Genomic DNA, 21,240 nt, shown 5'->3' with positions numbered 1-21,240 from the left:
AACTCCTATTCTTCCCTCTCCATTGTTACAAGCTTTTAAACAATTTTAGATGCACAAAAATTTTGGAGCTGTGTGTTGTGGTGCATGCCTGTAATTCCAGCAACTTGAGAGACTCAGGCAGGAGGACTGCAAGTTATAGCCACAGCAATTTAGCAAGGCCCCAAGCAACTAAATGAGATCTTATCTCAAACTAAAAATAATAAAGGGCTGGGGATTGGCTCAGTGGTACAGCACCCCTGGGTTCAATCCTCAGGACCAAAAAAATGTTTTTGCAGGGCTGCAGATATTGTTAAAAAAATATTGTTCAAGCTGAGGATGTGGCTCAAGCGGTAGCGCACTGGCCTGGCATGTGTGGGGCGCTGGGTTTGATCCTCAAATATAAAATAAAATAAAGATGTTGTGTCCACCAAAAACTAAAAATAAATAAATAAATAAATATTAAAAAATTATCTCTCTCAAAAAAAAAAAAAAAATTTGTTCAAAAACTTCCCTGTGGTCTTCGCCCAGCTTCTCCAATGTTAACATATAAAAACAGTACATCCAGGTGGCTCCTTGATGTCCTTTTACTTTTCTTTTTTCTTGAGACAAGTTCTTCCTATGTTGCTCAGGTTGGTTTTGAACTCCTAAGCTCAATAGATATTCCATCTCATACTTCCAAATAGCTAGGAGTGGAGGTGCATGCCACCTTGCCTGGCTCTTTTCTTTCTTCTTTTCTTTCCTTTGTTTTTTTGTGTGTGGTGCTGAGGATTGAACCTAGGGCATGTTTTATTACTGAGTTATATACCTCCAGCCCTTTATTATTTTTAGTTTGAGATAAGATCCCTTAAAAGGATCCAATCTGGGCCTGAGGTTGTGGCTCAGCAATAGAGTGCTTGCTTCGTACATAAGAGGCCCTAGGTTTGATCCTCAGCACCACATAGATAAATAAAGAGATGTGATGGACATCATTATCCAAAGTACATGTATGAAAACTCGAACTGGGTGTCAAAGTACTTTATATACAAACAGAGATATGAAAAATTGTGGTATATATGTGTAATAAGAATTGTAATGCAAAAAAAAGTACATGTATAAAGACATGAATTGGTGTGAACATACTTTATATAAAGATATGAAAAAATGTGCTCTATATATGTAATAAGAATTGTAACGCATTCCACTGTTGTGTATTTAAAAAAATAAAATCAATTAAAAATAATAAAATAAATAAATATTTTTTTAAAAAGATATTGTGTTCAACTACAACTAAAAAATATTTTTTTAAAAAAACAATCCAATCTAGGCTACTACAATGGATTTAGTCATCATATCTCCTTAGTCTCCTTGAAACTGAGATTTTGGTTTTTTTTTTTTTTTAAAGACAATGTCGGGCTGGGGATATAGCTCTGTTGATAGAGTGCTTGTCTTGCATACACAAAGTCCTGTGTTCAATCTCTAGCACCTTAAAAAACAAAAAAATTAAAGACAATGTCCCTCAATTTGGTTTTATCTGATGTTTCCTCATTATTAGATTCTAGATATGCAATTTTAGGGGCAGGAATACCACAGAAGTGATACTGGTTCTTTTCATTGTGCCCTATAAAGAGATACACGTGGGGCTGGGGTTAGAAGCTCAGCATCACATAAAAATAAATAAAATAAAGATTAAAAAAGAGAGAGATACATAGTGTCGGGATATCTCATTCCTGAGGAAACAAACTTTGATCATTCAATCCCGATAAGGGCTTCCCTGGTTACTATAAAGTTATTGACTTCTTCCTTTGTAGTTAATAAGTATCTTGTGGGCAGATACTTTGAAACTACATAAATATTTCTATTTCTCAAACTTTTAGCCAATAGTTTTTTAAAAAATACTTATTTTTTAGTTGTAGTTGGACTCAATACCTTTATTTTACTTGTTTATTTTTATATGGTGCTGAGGATTGAACCCAGGGCCTCACATGCGCTAGGTAAGAGCTCTACCACTGAGCCACAATTCCAGCCTTAGCCATTAGTTTTAACATTCATTGGTGATTTTTTTGCTTGAGGTAATTTTACTACTGTGATGGTTATCATATGGTGATTTTCATTTTCTTTTTAATATTTATTTCTCAATTGTAGTTGGACATAATATCTTTATTTTACTTATTTATTTTAATGTGGTGCTGAGGATCAAACCAGGGCCTTGCATGTGCTAGGCAAGCACTACCGCTGAGCCAGAACCCTAGCCCATATGGTGATTTTCTATTGCCATCATTCCTTCTATTTATTAATTGGAATTCTCTAAGATTTTTCTCCCTTTAATTATGATTTTTATGAACTGAGGGCTGGAGATGTGGTTCAGTGGCTAAGTTCTCCTGGGAACTTCAATCCCCAGTAGCATCCCCCACCTTCAATCCAAGACCTACAAAAGTGTGTTCACTGTAATGAGGCATCACTGCTTCTAGGCCCTATCTTAAGCAACCACATATTTCTGTAATTCTCTTTACATATTAATAACTAACCCTAAGTTCTTACCGATAACTTCAATTCAAACTCAACACTACAGGGATCTATAGCTATCCTACACTGGGCTTTGTAATACTGTTTTCCATAGTTATTTGGGTTATGTTCCCTTTCCCAGTGTGGCTTTGTTATTTGTTTGTAATATGGTTGGATTTATTTCTTACAGTTTGTATCTGATTTTGAGTTGTCTCTTCACACTGTAGTTGTCTAGTTACTTAATTTTCAAGTATAAAGTCACAACTATACAAAAGTGTCATTACAGAAGTGTCCCTATCTTCCACTCCTTCTATTACATTCTCATTGCCCCATTCTTTCCACCCTGCTCCCACTCACTCCTTATAAGCAAACCTTAAAAAAAAAAAAAAAAAAAAAAAGTTGGTAGGGGACTGGGGATGTGGCTCAGCAGTAGAGCACTCGCCTCGTACATGTGAGACCCTGGATTCAATCTTCAGCACCACATAAAAATAAGTAAGTGAAATAAAGGTATTGTGTCCAACTACAACTACAAATAAATAAATAAATATTTAAAAATATAGCTCTGTTTAAAAAAAAAAAAAAAAGTTGGCAGAAACGCCCAGCAACTCAGAAGGACAGCAAGTTCAAGGCCAGACCTGGCAACTTAGTGAGACCCTGTCTCAGAATAAAAAACTAAAAAGAGCTGGGGCTACAGCTCAGGGAAAAGTGTCCTTGGATTCAATCCATGATACTGCATTAAAAAAAAAGAAGAAAACATAATATTAGTTTCTGGTTTATCCTTTCTATATAGATGTGTTTGTATTATATACCAATGAGCAGATACCTATGTGTGCTTATTTCCCCTCCCTCCTTTGGGTACTAGGGTTTGAGCCCAGGGATAGTTATTCTACCATTGAACTACATCATAGTCCCTTTTTTAAAAAACTTTGAAACAGAGTGGCCTTGAACTAGTGATCCTCCTGCCTCGCCCTCCTGAGTAGCTGGGATTATAGGCCTATACCACTGGCTCATCTTCTTCCTTGCATAAAAAGGAGGATCTACTCATTTCATTTTGCATTTTTCTTTCAAAAGTACATACTAGTTCCCAGAAAAAAGCAAATGTTTCAGGCCTGATTGCTATCCTTAGAAAGGATATGCCTTGGCTAACATCTAAGAACTAGATATCAGCTCACTATTCCCTAAATGAAAAGAGTGGATCGGCTAGGTATGGTGGTGCATGCTTGTAATTCCAACAATTTGGAAGGCTGAGGCAGGAGGATTGAAAATTCAAGGCCAGCTTTGGAAATTTAGTGAGAATCTGTCTCAAAAAATAAAAAGGGCTGGGGATGTAACTCAGCAGTAGAGTGCCCCAGGTCAAATCCCCAGTACCACAATAAATACATATATAAATACATAAATAAGAGTAGCTCAATTGTACCTGTACAATAATTAATTTTTGCTAAATACCTGTCTTCCTTCTGGATATCTGGAATTTTACATGTGCCAGGCAGATGAGGCCCACATTACCAGGCCCCCAGGTTTAATACCCTGGGCATTAAACTTCCAAGGCAAACATTTTACATGTTTTGACACAATTTGTTCCTGGAGGACTTTAAGTGTGTGTGACTCCACTAGAAGAAGGCTCCTGGAAGCTTGCACTTGATTTCTTCTGGACTTCCTTCCATGCCCCTTCTCCCTTTGCTGATTTCTTTATATCCTTTCATTACACTAAACCTTAGCTATTCAAGAGACAGAGGCAGGAAGATCACAAGTTTGAGACTAGTCTGGGAAATTTAGCAAGATTCTGTCTCAAAATAAAAAGTAAAAAGGGTCGAGGGGCTGGCATTGTAGCTCAGTGGTATAGTGCTTGCCTAGCACACAGGATGCACTGGGTTTGGTCCTCAGCACCACATAAAAATAGTTAAATAAAGATATTGTCTGTTCATCTACAACTAAATACACTCACACACACACAAGTATGTATATATAAATAAAAAGAGGCAGGGGAGCTGGGATGTAGCTTGGCAAAGTACCTTAGGTTGAACAAGAATAATAAAAGCACACCTTAACTATGAGTATGACTAAATGCCTTTGAGTCCTGTGAGTTCTAGAGAACTGCAAAACCTAGAAGTTTTTGCAGTTCTGATATCTTGAAGTAGTACATAGAGATCCTCTTCACTCTTTAATACAGCTGCACAATACTCCATGTAACGATAAACCACAAACCAGTTTATTCAGCCTTTCTCCTACGTATGAACATTGAGGTTATTTCCTTGCAATTATCAACTAAAGGATAACCTTGTATGTGTGTGTGCGCGGGCGTGTGTGTGTATTTCATGTTGAAGATGTTCCTTCAAGGGTAGATTACTAGAAAAGAGAATGTGTGTCAAGAGATTGGGGGTATACTTAGTTTTGTTAAGTACCGCCAGATTCCTTTTCAGAAAGAGTGTATCAGTTTTCATTCCCACCAATAAGATATGAGAATATTTCCTTATAGCCTTCTTAACCAAAATGTGCTGTCATACTTCTTTGTAAGATAAAAAATAGAAGCTTAGGTTGGTTATCTTTGCATTTCTCTAGTTATGAGAAATCATCTGATCATCTCTTCATTTATTTAAGTACCACATGTATATAGTGAATCTTTCCCCTATTTTTGTTTCTTTTCTTTTTTTAAAAGCAGTGCTGGGGACCAAACTGATGGCCTCACATGCTAGGCAAGTGCTCTACCACTGAGCCCCAGCCCCAGCCCCGATTTCCCATTTTTTTTTTAATATTTTATTAGTTGTTGATGGACCTTTACTTATTTATATGTGGTGCTGAGAATTGAACTCAGTGCCTCACACATGCTAGGCAAGCACTCACCACTGAGCAACAATCCCAGCCCCCCAAATTCCCATTTTTAATTGGGTTTTGTTTCTTCATTCCTCAAGTCAAGAAGTCTCTATATATTAGAAATATATTTATCTGTGATACATGGTGCAAATATGTTCCCTGTTTTGTTTTTATTTTTTGTACTTGGGATTGAACAAAGGGATGCTTAACCACTGAGTCACATCCCTAGCCCCCTTTTACATTTTATTTAGACAGGGCCTCACTAAGTTGCTGAGGCTGGCTTTGAATTCAGGGTCCTCCTGCCTCAGCCTCCCAATCCACTGGGATTACAGGTATGTGCCGCCAAGCTTGGCTGCAAATATGTTCTCTTAATTTTTCAGTTGTCTTTTGACTAAATGGTTCTTTGCCAATCTAGCCAGAGTTCTTATCTTGAGGTCAAATACTTTTGGATTTGCAAACCTTCTGAAGTAGTACGCAAATGGTACATCTGCTTTTCTGAGGTCTGCAGTGTTTAGTTTTCTGAAAGGACCTGTAACTTGAGCATGATTAGGAGCTACTATTGCCCCATGTCATCCACTGAGTTGAACTGTGTCTGATAGGTCCATGTAAGTTGAACAACCCTTCAAATTCTTGAAAGCTTCTCCCAATTCTCTTGACTATTTACTTTCATAAATCAGATACCCAGCAATCTAGCCTGAATGTGGAATGTGATTGAATGCCAATCAAATTCTAGCCACAAGGAGCCTTCCTCATCTTTAATCCTGACTATAAACATAAAAAGTGGAAGGATTATCCCTTTTATTAATTTATTTATTGTGGTACTGGGGATTGTGCTCCACCTGTGAACTACATTTTTGGTTATTTATTTATTTATTTATTGTAGTCGTAGATGGACAGAATTTTTGATCCTTTACTTATTTATTTTTTGTAGTTGTAGATGGATGGAATGCCTTTATTTTATTTGTTTATTTTTATGTAGTGGTGAGGATTGAACCCAGTGTCTCACACATGCTAGGCAAGCACTCTATCACTGAGTTACAGCCCGAGCCTGGTCCTTTACTTTTTTCTTTGAGATGAGGTCTCCCTAAATTGCAGAAGCTGGCTTTGAACTTGCAATTCTTCTGCCTCAGCCTCCCAAGTTATTGGGAAAACAGGCATGAGCAACTACCCCCAGCTCAAGTTTTCTCATTGAACACTGAGTTACATTCCTAGCCCTTTGTATATTTTAATTTTGAGTTAGGGTCTCACCAAGTGAGACTTAGGGCCTTACTAAATTGATGAGGCTGATCTCTAACTTGAGATCTTCCTGCCTCAGCCTACTGAGCCACTGGGATTACAAGGCATGTGTCACCACATGCCTTAAGTGTGAATTCTTATCCCCAAAGACATTTCTGGTTTCCTATTTATCTTTCATACATGACTCTAAGAGTAGAGAATGACACTCCAGTTGTGGTCTAACCAGCAAAACATAGCAAAACCACTAGCTTCTCAGTTCAGATAGTACATTTATGTTAATGATCACAAAGTTAATCTATTTCCTTTATTTTTCTTCTTCTTCTTTTTCTTCTTCTTCTTCTTTTTTTTTTTTTTTTTTTTTTTGTGGTGCTAGGGCTTTAATCCAGGGCACTCTACAATTGGGCTAAGCCCTCTGCCCCCAAGAAGTCAATTCTAATTGAACTGCTAAAACTGTAGGTTTTGGGGGCTGGGGATGTGGCTCAAGCGGTAGTGCGCTCGCCTAGCACGCTTGCGGCCCGGGTTCGATCCTCAGCACCACATACAAACAAAGATGTTGTGTCCGCCGAAAACTAATAAATAAATAAATATTTTAAAAAATCTTCTCTCTCTCTCTAAAAAAAAAAATTAGAATTAAAAAATAAATAAATAAAAAATAAAACTGTAGGTTTTCTATTTCCCACATAAATATTTTCACGTATGAAGCCCACTTTTAGAAACTAAATTGAAAATCTTACATTTATAGCTATTAAATTTCATTTTGCTTTATATAATTCAAAATAGTTGGGTTGGGGTTGTGGCTCAGAGACAGAGCACTTATCTACCATGTGTGAGGCACTGGGTTTGATCCTCAGCCACATTAAAAAAAAAAATAAAGATATTATGTCCTCCTATAACTAAAAAATAAATATTAAAAAAATATTTACCTTTGATAGAGTTAGGAGAAAGGGAAAGATTTGAAAAAAGAATAGAGAGCTGGGGATGTGGCTTAAGTGGTAACGCGTTCGCCTGGCATGCGTGGGGCGCTGGGTTCGATCCTCAGCACCACATACAAATAAAATAAAGATGTTGTGTCCACCGAAAACTAAAAAAAAAAAAATCTAGTTCTTAGGTTTGGGTGAACTATATATAAACATGTATATGCATTTTGCAATACTGGGGACTGAACTGAGGCCCTACCACATGCTAGATGGACACACAAAACTACTGAGCTACATCCTCAACCCTAGTTTTACATTTTTTATTCTGAGACAAGGTCTTTGTAAATTGCCCAGGATGGACTCAAACTTGAGATCCTCCTGCCTTAGCTTCCTAATTATGTAGCTGGAATTTCAGTCACAAGCCACTGTGCTCACTTTATGTGTATAGACATATACACATACAAGCATGCATGTTTTGAGTTCATCGTATGTCATAATTTAATTACACATATTTTTACTCTTTATCAAATATTACATTAAGAAACACTTACTTTCAGATGTGGTGGAACAAAGTGACTTGGGAGGCTAAGTCAAGTTTGAAGTCATCTTGGGCAACTTAATAAAGGGCTGAGGGGCTGGGACTGGAGTTGAGTGATGGGAGTACTTGCCTGGCCACATGAGGCACTGGGTTTGATCCTCAGCACCACATAAAAATAAAGGTATTGTGTCCACCTACAACTTAAAAAAAAATGTATATATATACAAACTCATTAAAAAAATAAAGGGATGGGAATGTAGCTAAGAGGTAGAATACCTCTGGGTTCAATTCTTAGTAATTCATAAAAACAAACAAAAAAACACATTTTTTGTTAAACTCAGACCATCACATCAAGAAATAATATATAATACTTCATTTGTGACTAATTACAGCCAATGTATAAACTATACCTAACAATAATTAATTTCCCTATAACCTGTGCAAAGAAATAATGCATTTATCAGTTGGGAAATAGAGTCTAGCCAAGGATGCTAGACTTAATTTAGTAATGGTTTTATAGCAGGGGTCAGCAAACTAGAGCCCTCAGGTCTGCACTTATGTTTATAATTTTATTAGAAGTTGGGTGTGGCTGGGCTAGGGTTGTGGCTCAGTGATAGACTGCTTATCTAGGGCATGTGAAACACTGGGTTTGATCCTTAGCACCATATAAATAAATAAATAAACAAGAAATAAAGAAATAAAGGTATTGTGTCCATCTACAGCTAAAAGAAGAAGAGGAGGAGGGGGAGCAAGAGGAGGAGGAGGAGGAGGAAGAGGTTGTTGTTGTTGGGTGTGATGGCACAAACAAAAAACATATTTTACCATATAATTGTTCCCACCACATTAACATATATTCACAACTATTCTATGCATACTAGTTTTGCACCAATGACAGTTTAGTAATAAATGATTTTTAAGTACACTGTTTAACAATGACAAAAAAGCTTCACATAATGATTGCACCCAACTTTCTTACAATAAAATTTGGCATAAATCTTTGACAATTATTCAGTAAAATACAGAAATCAAAAAGTTTCATTGGGATACAGCCATACTCATTCATTTGCACAGTGTGTACACCTGCTTTAATGTTACAACAGGTGATTAGTTTGCTGGGGTTGGGGATATAGCTGAGTGGTACAGTACTTGCTTAGTGTGGAAGAGGTTGTGGGCCCAATTTCCAGCACTGCCAACTAAAAAAAAAAAAATTTTGAGAAAGTTTGCTGATTCCTGGTTTATCACACCATTCATAGGTGAGATAAGTTTTCTAGGTGGGATATGGTGGCACATCTGTAATCCCAGCTGCTCTGAAGGATGACATGGGATGATCCCAAATTTGAGGCCAATCTTAGAAACTTAGCAAGGCACTGTCTCAAAAAATAAAAAGGGCTGGCAATGTAGCTCAGAGGTAGAGCACCCTTGAGTTCAGTCCCAGTACTGGGGTGGGGGGGGGGGCGCAGCAAAAAAAAGTTTTCTAGTGCACGTGGCATGTATATTTCTTCAGGAATCTCAGTCCATCACATTCCACATCTCACTAACCATCATCTCATTTAACTAAACATTCTATTCAAATTTCAAGCTCACAGAAATTTGATTTCCCATGCAGGCTTCCTACAGGGAGAAGACAGGCTGATCAGTCAGTATGACTGCCAGGTTTCTGTTCTCGAGACTAAAAGGCTCAGGGTTTACTCCAGTTGAACTGGGCTGACTGGTCTGCACAAAATAACCACACAAGTGACACAAATACCTTTTTCTTTGGGGTTGCTGTAACGACTCCTCTGACCTTAAGGGTCCGCCGCAGGAAGAAAGTGAGCAAGAGCATGCGCTGAGCCCTTTTACTGAGGAGAAGCTATTCAAATGAGGCAAGGGGTCAGGTTTCAGGGGCTGAGTCTATCTTCATGATGTCCACTGTCGACAGTTGACTGACACCTGGGTAGGCCACACCCAAGGGCACAGTAAGAGAAGGGGACACATACAAGGCACTTCCATGGAAGATTCTATCCTAAACAGGGCAAGGGGTTATATTACAAAGGAACAGGTGAGCAGGGGCTGTAGCAAGACACAGCCATGCATGAGACACCGACCCTCGAACCCAAGAAGGGTGGGGAAAGTTCTGCCACATTTCTGTGACTGAACGCCTCAGCACCAAGCAGAGGAGTGTGACTCAGTTACGTGTAAGGTTGGTCTCCCACATATGACCATTCCTATCAAGTAATGAGTCAACTTTTCATTATGTATTAAATGAAGAATTGTCTTTCCAATGCCCTCCCCATGAAAGAACCAGTGATTGAACCCAAAGTGCTCAACCAGTGACCTATATCCCCAACCCACTCCCCCTGCCCCTTTAAATTTTGAGACAGGGTCTTACTAAGTTGCCCAGGCTGGCCTCAACCTTTTGATCCTCCTCCAAGTAGCTGAGATTACAAGTGTATGCAACTGTGTCCAGTAGCTATACTTCATTTTTTTAACATCACAGGATTTTCAGGGACTCAACATTCCATATACAATGGCTATGATATACAGTATACAATGGTTGCTTTACACAAGAGTCACTCTTTTTTGACTAAGTGTCTCATGTGACAAAAATTTTTTTTCAATATCATCACAAGAAAGTTAATATCAATTAATATTCTAGAAATGTTTCAAGGATAAGTCATAATCTGAGAAATGGTACTCTGCAAAGATGTCATTCATAGTCAACTCATCTGATCAAGATGTCATTTCTTACCTGACTTGTGCTAATATTTTCTTCAGCAGATGTGGAATGTTTGTATAGGTCTTCCTTTGCTCCCTCACAGGTCTCTCTCATAATTTCCACTTGGTTCCCTTGATCTCTGAAGACCTTTAGCTCCATACTCTTGGCTTTCTCTTCCCTATGCAAGATCCCAGAAGCCACAGAATCTCCTGCTTTGGGGTCTACCAAACCACACCACCCAAGCTCACCCCCATGATCCAAGGTCTTACAGGTTTCTTGATAACTTTCTGCATGAGTCCTGTGAAGCTTCAAGGGCAATATTCTACTCTAACTTATAAAAGAGCTAGAAGCTCCAAGCTTTACATCTGGATTCACACTTGGCTCAGGGTGTGCATGAAGCTCTTTGGAGACACTTACTGGGAGTTCAGAGTATAATTCCTGTACCACGGCAGACATGGAGGAATCAAGTGGAACTGGCTGAGTCTCTACTCCGGATGACAGCATTAGGGCAGATGTAGATTATGGAGTGAAGTCTTTTACATCAAACAGTTCACCCTGACATAAATCAAAGGAAAGGATACAAGTTTAAAACCTTGATAGGGTAGAAGCTGACTCAGTTCATATTGGCTAAAATAAGAAAAATAAATTCTACTTCAAATGCCAGCATTATCTGACACCAAATTTGTGGAAAAACACATACCTTAACTTTTAATAGGCACCTGTCTAATCCTAATTCAAATACTGACTTTTCAATAATTATCAATTTAAATCTGAAGGGCCCACAAGTGTACCTGAAAATAAGACATGTTTATGCATCTAAGAATAATATTGATACAATTTACAAAATAATTTTTTTTTTTTTTTTTTTTTGTCAATCATGGTGGCACTGCCTGTAATCCCAGTTACCCAAGAGGCTGAAATATGAAAATCTCAAGGTTGAAGTCAGCTTGGGAAACTTAGTGACATCCAGCCTCAAACAACTACAACAAAGAACTAAGAATGTTGCTCAATGGTAGAGAGCTTGCCTCTAAAAAAGAAAGACAGTATGGTTTTATACCTGTTTTCAGGGCATGAATCTCACTCATTTTGTTCATTGATATATTCCCACTGTCAGAATAGAAGTATGATACATTGTAGGTACTCTTTTTTTTATGTTGTAGGTATTCTGAAGGACTCTGATGAGCATGAAACTCTTTTCTTTGAAAGACAATACAAGGAAAATGGAACTATTTTCCTTTACTGCTTGTTACATACTTGAGCTGTATTTAGTAGGCTAGCACAAGATACTCCTAACCCAGTCCCTGGGCAAGTGCTCTACCGCTGAGCTATACCGCCAGCTGTTTTTACTTTTGAGAAAAAGTCTTGCTAAACTGCCAAGGCTAGCCTCAAATTTGCCATCCTCCTGCCTTAGTCTCTGTAGTAGCTAAGCTCACAAGTGTGAGCTAGATCCTTTTTGGCTTTTATCATTTTTTGCTTTGGATGCTAGAAACATAGGTAATTTGCTGAAATATGTATACCTAAGCAATTCACAATACTATATTATACTATATTACAAAAAGAGTCAACACACACACATATACAAACATATTCAGAATTTCCCAGCCCATAAATTTTAGTTCAGCCACAATATGCAGTTTTTACAACAAAATCCACTTTGAATGGGGCTGGGGATATAGTTCAGTTGGTAGAGTACTTGCCTCGCATGTAGAAGGCCCTGGGCTCAATCCCCAGCACCACCCCACCAAAATCCACTTTGACTTGACTGAGGCAGAAATTGGTTCACTAAATAAGATACTTGGATTCTTTCTTTCTTTTTATTTATTTGTATGTGGTGCTGAGAATCAAACCCAGTGTCTCACACATGCCAGGCAAGCGCTGTACCACTGAGTCACAACCCCAGCCACACTTTGATTCTTGATGCTTTTCCTAACCCTAAACTAAAGGAAGGAGAATATAAGTGTTAAGGAACCCTCCCCACAGGCAAAATGACATAAAGCTACATTACTAATTCAAACACTAGAAATTATAAAGAAATCAGATTGCCAGTCCATGAAATTTAGGTAATGCAGGAGGGCTGATAAAAAAGATATGTATTTTGAATACAAAAAATTAGCACACAAACTTGTGTAAAGAAGTACAGCAAGAATCAAATGAACTAATTAGAATAAATAAATTAATTATAAAAAAAGAATCAAATGAGATTCTCCATGTGAAAGACTTTCAACGTGCTGTGATAAATTTATCCCTTTTAGGGGCTGGGGATATGGCTCAAGCGGTAGCGCGCTCGCCTGGCATGCGTGCGGCCCGGGTTCAATCCTCAGCACCACATACAAATAAAGATGTTGTGTCCGCCAAAAACTAAAAAAAAACAATAAATATAAAAAAAAAATTATCCCTTTTAGAGTTAAGATTTTCCCCTTTTAATCTACCACCTGGATATTTCTGGGGGCACTTCAGATATTAGGTCATTTATGTTGGGATAAGGAGAATTAGTAGAGATAAAATGGAATTATTATTTGATGTCAAAATAAGCAGGAAGTGCCCAAATTTAACTTGGTTCAGCTTCCTTTCCCCAACAACATACCCAATCTAATTTTTGGATGTCAGACTACATACAGATTGCAAGAATAATTGCAGGAGAGGATACTGTGAAGCTCAAGTTTGTCAGCCAGGCAGAATTATGGGCTCATTTCTGTAGCCTCCCACTTGGGAGGCTAAGGCAGAAGGATGACAAGTTTCAGGCCTCTGTAGGCAACAGCCTATTCAAAAATAAATAAATTTTTTAAAATGGCTGGGGATATACGTAGAGTGACCCTGGATTCAATCCCCATTACCACAAAAAAAAAAAAAAAAAAAAAAAAACAAATGAAAAGCACATGCCCACAAGGGTGTGTTGGTACATGCCTATAATCCCAGCTATACCAGAGGCAGAAGCTGTAGGAGCTCAAATTTAAGGCCAACCTCAGCAATTCAGAAAGACAGACCCTGCCTCAAAACAATCTCAAACTGGGTGTGTTGCCATGCACTTGTAATCCGAGTAGTTCAGGAAGCTGAGGCAGGAGGATCAGGAGTTCAAAACCAGCCTCAGCAATGGTGAGGAGCTAAGCAAATCAGTGAGACCCTGTCTCTAAATAAAATACAAAACAGGGCTGAAGATATGGCTCAATAGCTCAATGGTTGAGTGCCCAAGTTCAATACCTGGTACCAAAAATAAATAGATAGATAGATAAGGGTGGGGGAGTTTTAACTCAATGGTAAAGCACTCCATTCCCCCAGTACTGGGGTTGGGGGTGGGGTTGCAGAATTAATTCAGTTTAGAACACAAATAAACTTTGAAAACACTATGATAATTGAAATAAACATAAAGAACCACATGTTATAGAATCCCATTTATATAAAATGTCAAGAATGGAAAAAGGTAGGGCTAGGTATTTAGTTCAGTGGTACAGGGCTTCCTTAGCATGAAGGAGGCCCTAGTTTTGATGTCCAGCACCACATGCACACACAAAAAAGGATATATAATTTATAAAGACAAAATAGACTGATGGTTGCTTACAGCTGGGAGTGTTGGATAACTAGGGACTGACAGCTAATGGACACTTTCTTTTTTTAAAGTAATAAAAATGTTTAAAATTGAAAAAGGTGATTATACTAAAAACTACTCATTTGTATAATTTAAATTGGTAAATTCTATGATATGTAAATTATCTTTTTTTTTGGGGGGGGGGGACACTGCTGGGGATTTAACCTGAGGCCTATGAAAGCTACATCCCAGCTCATGTGACACACACACACACACACACACACATATATATATATATTTTGATACTGTGGATTGAACTCAGATGCACTCAACCATTTAGCCACATCCCCAGCCCTGTGTTGCATTTTATTTAGAGACAGGGTCTCACCGAGTTGCTTAGTGCCTCACCATTGATAAGGCTGTCTGGCTTTGAACTTGCAATCCTCCTGTCTCAGTCTCTGGGATTACAGGTGTAATCACTCCAGCTGTGAATTTTTTTTTTTTTTTTTTTTTTTTTAGAGAGAGAGAGAAAGAAAATTTTTATTTATTTTTTAGGCAGACACAACATCTTTTGTTTTTTGTATGGTGCTGAGGATCGAACCCGGGCCGCACGCATGCCAGGCGAGCGCGCTACCACTCGAGCCACATCCCCAGCCCTGAATTATTTTTTAATAAAACTGATTTTTAAAAGAACAGATGGGGATGCTGGACATGGTGGCGCATGCCTATAATTCCAGCATCTTGGGAGGCTGGGGCAGGAGGGTTACAAATTCAAGTCTTGGCTACTTTGACTTAAATATAAAAGGGTTTGGGATATAGTATGGTGGTAGAGTGATTGCCTAGTATGCAGGAGGCTCTGGGTTTCATCTCCAGCACTGGAGGGAAAAAATAAAAAGCTAGGATTATAATCTCAACGTAGAGCACATGCAGAGCACGTAAGATCCTGACTTGGATCCCTAAAACTGCATGGGGGAAAAAAAAAAGATAAAGAAAATGCCCCACCCCCAATCCGCCAACTCTCAATTCCTGACCTACATTTCACTTGCGAAGGATAGAACCCACACCCCCCCCCACATGTCTATAATAGAGCCCGTTTAATCAAAAGAATAATTGAGTCTTTCTACATGCAAACAGCTGCAAGAAACAAAGATGAATAAGATGCCCTCAGTATATTACGTGGTCTCTCCTTCCTTGTTTCCTCCCCCACCCTATTCAACCAAGGGCTTTGTTCATGCTAAGCAGGTGCTCCATCACTGAGCTACACACCAGCCCCTACAATTGCCTCTCAACATCAGTATCACTTTTCTAGAGCTCAGACACAAATTTTTTTACACAACTAGTGTAACACAAACTATGGCTTCAACTTCTATAGTGTCTCTAATAAACTCTACAGCTTTCTTTTTTTCTTTTTTTTCTTGGTATTAAGGATTGAACTCAGGGACCCTTGACCACTGAGTCCCATCCTCAGCCCTATTTTGTATTTTATTTAGAGACAGTCTCACTGAGCTGCTTAATGTCTTGCTTTTGCTGAGGCTGGCTTTGAACTTGTGAATCTCCTGTCTCAGCTTCTTGAGCTGCTGGGATTACAGGTATGCGCCACTCTGCCTGGCTAAACCCTACTGGTTTCTAATCCCCAAGTACTACTTCAAGATTTTCTTCCAAAGGTCACGCCACATAAAGTCACGCACAACTACATATTTACTAAACACACACACACATATATATATATACTAACACACACACACACACACACACACACACACACACACACACGGTCTCACTAAGTTGCTTAGGGCCTTGCTAAATTGCTGAAGCTGGCCTCAAACTTTGAATCCTCCTGCCACAGCCTCCCATGTCACTGGGATTACAGGTGTATGCCACCATGCTCAGCTTTCTAAACAGATTATTACCGAAAAGAATGAATACTGATAATCACATAAAAATGATACAAAACGTTCCTCAAGGAAAACAGTGCCTTTACCTTTCTTATGCCTGCATCTATACTGTAAATGGGTACTGGCTAAAACAGAACTTAAAGTTTTAAAGACACAAATATCATAAAATTGTCATCTCCTGATACTCATTTGTATCGAATTTTAAGAATTTTCAACCTGTAAAATAATTAGGCATACTTGCTGTGGAAGCATAGTAGACACTCCTTCCTTTTTGTTGGGAGTCCAACTCTAGGTCCTCAAATTTTTAAGCCAATTGGGGCATGGTGACAAAAGCCTACAATCACAGCAACTTTGGAGGTTGGGGAAGGAGGATCACAAATTCAAGTAACTTAGTGACTGACAGCTTCAGCAACTTAGCAAGGCCCTTAGCAATTTAGTGAGTCCTTGTCTCAAAATTAAAAAATAAATTAAAAATTAAAAAAGGAGCTGGGGATGCAACCCTGGGTTCAATCCCTAGTACAAACAAATAAAAACAACAACAAAATAAAGGTTGAGACAGGAGGATCACAAATTCAAGTAACTTAGTGACTCTGTCTCAAAAAATTTTTTAAAAGGGCTAGGGATATACTCAGTGGTAAAGTGCCCTGGGGCAAATCTCCAGTATTCTCATACCCGAAAAAATTTCTAAACCAAATCTGAAGTTTAGTTACTAAAACACTATAACAGAACAGCTGGATCCCTCAGAGGCAAAGTGATATTCAGATGCAAGCCTAAAGTACAGATTAAAATTACTGTCAGCTCTCTAGCTCTCACATCACCATCTATCAAAATACAGGCAGTACCACAAAACAGCAGTAGCAGAACACTGTTTTGGTACTAAAAACTAAAATTCCTCAGGCTAAAGCAGGAGGATCATAAGTTTGAGTCCAGCCTGGGCAACTTAGTGAGACCTGTTTCAAATAAAAAATAATAAAGGGCTAGTAGTAGAGCATAGAACCCAGTACCTCATGAGCACACACAAAACTAAAATTACGAACCCAATGCAGCAATTAAAACTGATGATGTAGAAACATCTCTCCATATAGAAAACTGCCTGCAATTTTTTTTTTTTACTAAACTAAAATAAACATCAGAACTCTCACTAGTAAAATATATATGCACATAGAAAAATATTTTGAATGAACACAAATCATTAACACTGTTAATTTGGGGGAGAGATAACTGATGACTTAGATGTATGTTGTATTAAAAAATTTTACTTTTTTAAAAAACAGTTAGGAATAAATTGTTAATGTTTTCTCTATTATTTTCCAAGACCCAAATGTATAACAATAAAAAACTAGTATCAGCCCTTTATTTTATTGGGTATCTTCCCAACTGACAGTTCTCTGCCTCAATCATCAAAGGTTTTACATTCAAGTGTTAAATAAACTTGGAAGTTAAAAAAAAAAAAAGTAACACATGCTTATAAAATGTAGGCAGGGATTTATTTACAGCTAATCCTTTCTAATGACTTAAAAATCAACCTATTGGATGGGGATACCAGATAATTATCTAGTCTGAGGTCTAAGAAAAATAAATTATCCATTTACTAATGACACTTAGCAGCTGCTACTGGCTTGTCATCTTTACCACAACACAAAAAAAGTGTAAGATTAGGAAATAAACTTATCTGTGGGGGAAAACCAAATTAACTAATGTTTACATGAAGCATGCTGTAAAATTCTTCTAAAAAAAAGAAAAAAGAAAGAAAAATTCTTTTTGAGTTAAGAGCAATTACCTACTGATCTTGTTCAAATGCAAAAGAACTATGGTGAGTAATCTAATTGCTGGTCTCCCAAATCAGGCAGCCAGGGTCCCTATTCTGATTCCATTCATCAGCTACATAGTAAATTATGCTAAGTGAAAGTTAAGTGAACTTTCCCAGCCTTGTTTTCCCATGTAAAATTAACAAATTAAACAAAATAATCACAAAGGGTTCCGCCACCCTTAAAAACCTCATGACTCTAAAAGATAACTTTTCTATTTCTCTTTGTTTCAGCAAAATACACCTACACACATCAACAATGGTAATACATAGCTCAGACTAATCCTCTTCACAGGTACTCAAGGGCATCTGAGGTAATTTAAAAACATTTTACACACAGAAAAGATGTAAAACTTCTCTTTGGTGTGCCTTCAGTTAATTCGGCAATGTTAATTTTTATCCCACATTAAATACAAAACATATCATTGAAGAATTAATGTTGCAGTTCTCATTAGAGTATTTCATGATTTTTGACAAAGTGGCAACTTATATTTTATTCATTCACCACTCCCCAAAACAAAAGTTCTGGAGGCACAAAATTTATAGGAATAAAGCAAAAAAGTAGGGGAAGCGGGACCACAGAGCATAACAGGAAACTATGTGCCCCAACAATCCAGGAGCTGAAGGTCTCCTCTCCCTTTAATTCCAATGCAAAAGGGCTGTTAACACCAGGGGCTGTCATGCTTGTGTCAAGGAACAATACTCACAATAATGATCAGGCCCTCAGAAGTTCACAACACTCCTTTTCCCGAAAGAGGCTTTATTTTCCAAAGATTCAGACACTGTAGCCAATTCCTCCATGAGGAAATTCCAAGAAGGGGCCTCTTCTTGAGGGAGAGAGAAAGAGGATCTTTTAACAAGATTTCAAGACACATTGGAAGCAAGGCAAGGTCGAACATATACTAAATAGGGCCCAGCTCAACAGGGGATGTGCAGGAAACCTCAAAAGCATCAACCACTATTTCCCTTTTCCTTCCTTTATTAGCATGCAGAAAAAGGACCCCTCTGTCTCCACATGGAGAATCAAACAGTGAAAATGCTCCTGATTGCTACTGACAACGACTCCCTGCATGAAAGATCTTCACCTATTTTCCAAAGGAAGAGGAGAAAAGAAACCATTTATACCACACTAGATAGATAAGGGAAAAAGAGTAGTCTCAAATTTTTCTTGGGAAAACACACAAAAAAGAAATTAGAATCATCCTCTTGGCAGATGTGTGAAAGGGAGGCTGTGAGGAGAAAGTGGTTTTTTTGTTTTGTTTTGTTTTTTTGGACACTAGAGCAAGTAGGGGGAATGGAAAAAGACATGTCTAATCACTCAGGAAGAAGTGACAGATTATGTGCACAAAGGAAAGGGTGACGTTTGGCATCAGTCTCCCTAAGTGGGTACTGAGCTGTTTCAAAAAACCAAGTTTTTTTTCCCCGATTATTTTCAGCTAGGCCTTCTTTGTTAATTTAGAGCATTGTGATCTGAGGGGAGTGGAAGATACATCTTTCTCCATCCTGGGGTGGGGAAAAAAAGTCTTCCTCTCCATCGGATAGGTATTGAATACTTTTGATTGGTGGTGATAGTGAGGTAGATGTATGCAAACACCTGCTTCTTTGGGCAAGATATTTATTTTCTTTTTTGGTGCTGGTGATTTAATCCAGGGCATTGTGCATGCAGTGAGGCATTCTACCATTGGACTACGTCCCCAGTTCCAGTTTTCTTTCTTAACGAATTAACAGTAACAATTTGCCAAAAAATTACTATATACTAAGCATTAACACAAATTCTCCCTTAGATGTTAAAAAAAAGGAGTAACCCAAATTTGAAATGATCTGAGAAGTTAAGGGATGAGTCAAGGTCACAAAGATGTTAGATGGGAGAGGCTTTGCAACTATCACGATCTAAAAGCCATGATTTTTTTTTTTTTGGTAGTTGTAGATGGTCAGCATGTTTCTATTTTATTTGTTTCAATTTTTTTTTTTAATGTGATGAACCCAATGCAAATGCTCTGCCACTGACCTACAGCCCCAGCTCCTAAAAGCCATGAGCTTCACTGTGCAAAGGAGAAAGAGATCACTGCACACTAAGAGACTAAAAGGGAAGAAGAAAACCAAGGCTCTCTCTCTGGTCATGATTGGGGGAGGGGGAGAAAAAGCTGTTTTCTGATACCATAAAGTTAACTCAGGGTCCTCCTCTCTATATCTTGGGATAAAGGTGAAAAATGGACAAGGGAAGTCAAGACTTTTTAAACTTACAGGGAAGGTAGACCCTTTCTAATACTTTTGGGAAGTGGAAAATTTCCCTCTTCACCTGAACGACACTGACAAAGTGGAGTGAACGTTCTCATTTGGGGGTTACCCCCATCTTTCCTTATGTTCGAATCCCCTCTTGCACCCTGGAGTGAGTCCCCCACCGCTAACAGACCAGAACCAAGAAAGACTGTACGCCCACAAGGGGCGTCAGCCTTTCGAAGAAGAGAAGTTGGGGGAACCCCTCCGATCTGGGTTGCAAAGCAGTCTCTCTCCCCCTTTGCAGCCATGACTCAGAGAAGCCTTTTTCCCCTAGCGACGCAGGCCCTAGTCTCCTCCCTCTTTCTGGGTCGTTTGGCCGCCCGCAGCGTAGCCTCCGCTTGCTTCAGCGCCCCGAAAGGCGGGGGCCGGGCTCCCCGTTTGCCAGCACCGCCCGAAGGAGGGTTCCCGCAGGGCGTTGTGGGGCGGAGCGGCTATGCCCGAAGCCTTCCGACCACGGGCCTCTTACCCTGAGGCCTGATCTTCGGCCGGTGCTTGCCCCGCCAGCTTGGCCTCTGCAGACGCAGCCCCGCTGCCGCCAAGTCTACTAGAGCCTACGGAGCCGAGAGCCAGTGGGCGCTCCGGCCGGTACCGCCTCTCCGTCTCTATGGTTTCCCCCCTTCCCCCGCACTTCCTCATCCGGGGCCTGAGCTAGCCATGCGGATTCGCCCAAGTCCCACCCCCGCCTGGCGCGCGCGCACTCCAAAGGGCGCTCTTCCCGCCTCGGAACTTCCGCCCTCTGCTAACCAGCAGCGGTCATGAACCCCGCCCCTGCGGCGCACTCTTAAAGGGAAACACACCTTTTTGGCTAGGTTCCTGCTGAGCCCCAGGGCCCAGTGTTTCTCTCCACTACTACCCTTGAGCTCTGTATTACCATTTGTTTGACCTGGACATCTACAACTCTAGGGGCCTCCCTGCTTCCACTCTATTAGTTCTAGAAGTCTTTTAATACTGGATCAGTGTTTTAGGACACATCACTCCCTTGCTTCTAATCACACTACTAAATCTAAATGGCACCCTTCCTTTAATTAAATATAGCACTTTGTTTTCCTTTCTTCATCGTTTTAACTCTAGTTGAAAG

The 21,240-nt window shown here is 39.1% G+C and overlaps 1 protein-coding gene across 7 annotated transcripts in view; it reads right to left on the bottom strand.

Moving 5' to 3' along the window:
* Prr14l (proline rich 14 like) overlaps positions 1–20,805 on the bottom strand; it is a 73,873-nt gene extending 53,068 nt beyond the window's left edge. Inside the window, exons 1-3 of one of the 7 annotated variants that reach the window (XM_021719831.3) lie at positions 20,629–20,805; positions 18,590–18,709; positions 11,075–11,212 (exon numbers count right to left, since the gene is read on the bottom strand). In XM_021719831.3, the coding sequence (XP_021575506.1) occupies positions 11,075–11,161 (87 nt within the window). In that variant the 5' untranslated portion in view covers positions 11,162–11,212; positions 18,590–18,709; positions 20,629–20,805. The other 6 variants (XM_040292055.2, XM_021719832.3, XM_040292057.2 and 3 more) reach the window with 6 other exon arrangements.
* Positions 20,806–21,240: the final 435 nt, after the last annotated feature.

Source organism: Ictidomys tridecemlineatus, chromosome 2 (assembly GCF_052094955.1).
Source record: "Ictidomys tridecemlineatus isolate mIctTri1 chromosome 2, mIctTri1.hap1, whole genome shotgun sequence".
NCBI lineage: Eukaryota > Metazoa > Chordata > Mammalia > Rodentia > Sciuridae > Ictidomys > Ictidomys tridecemlineatus.
The sequence above is the reverse complement of the archived record's forward strand: the minus strand, read 5'-3'. Positions and strand labels throughout refer to the sequence as shown.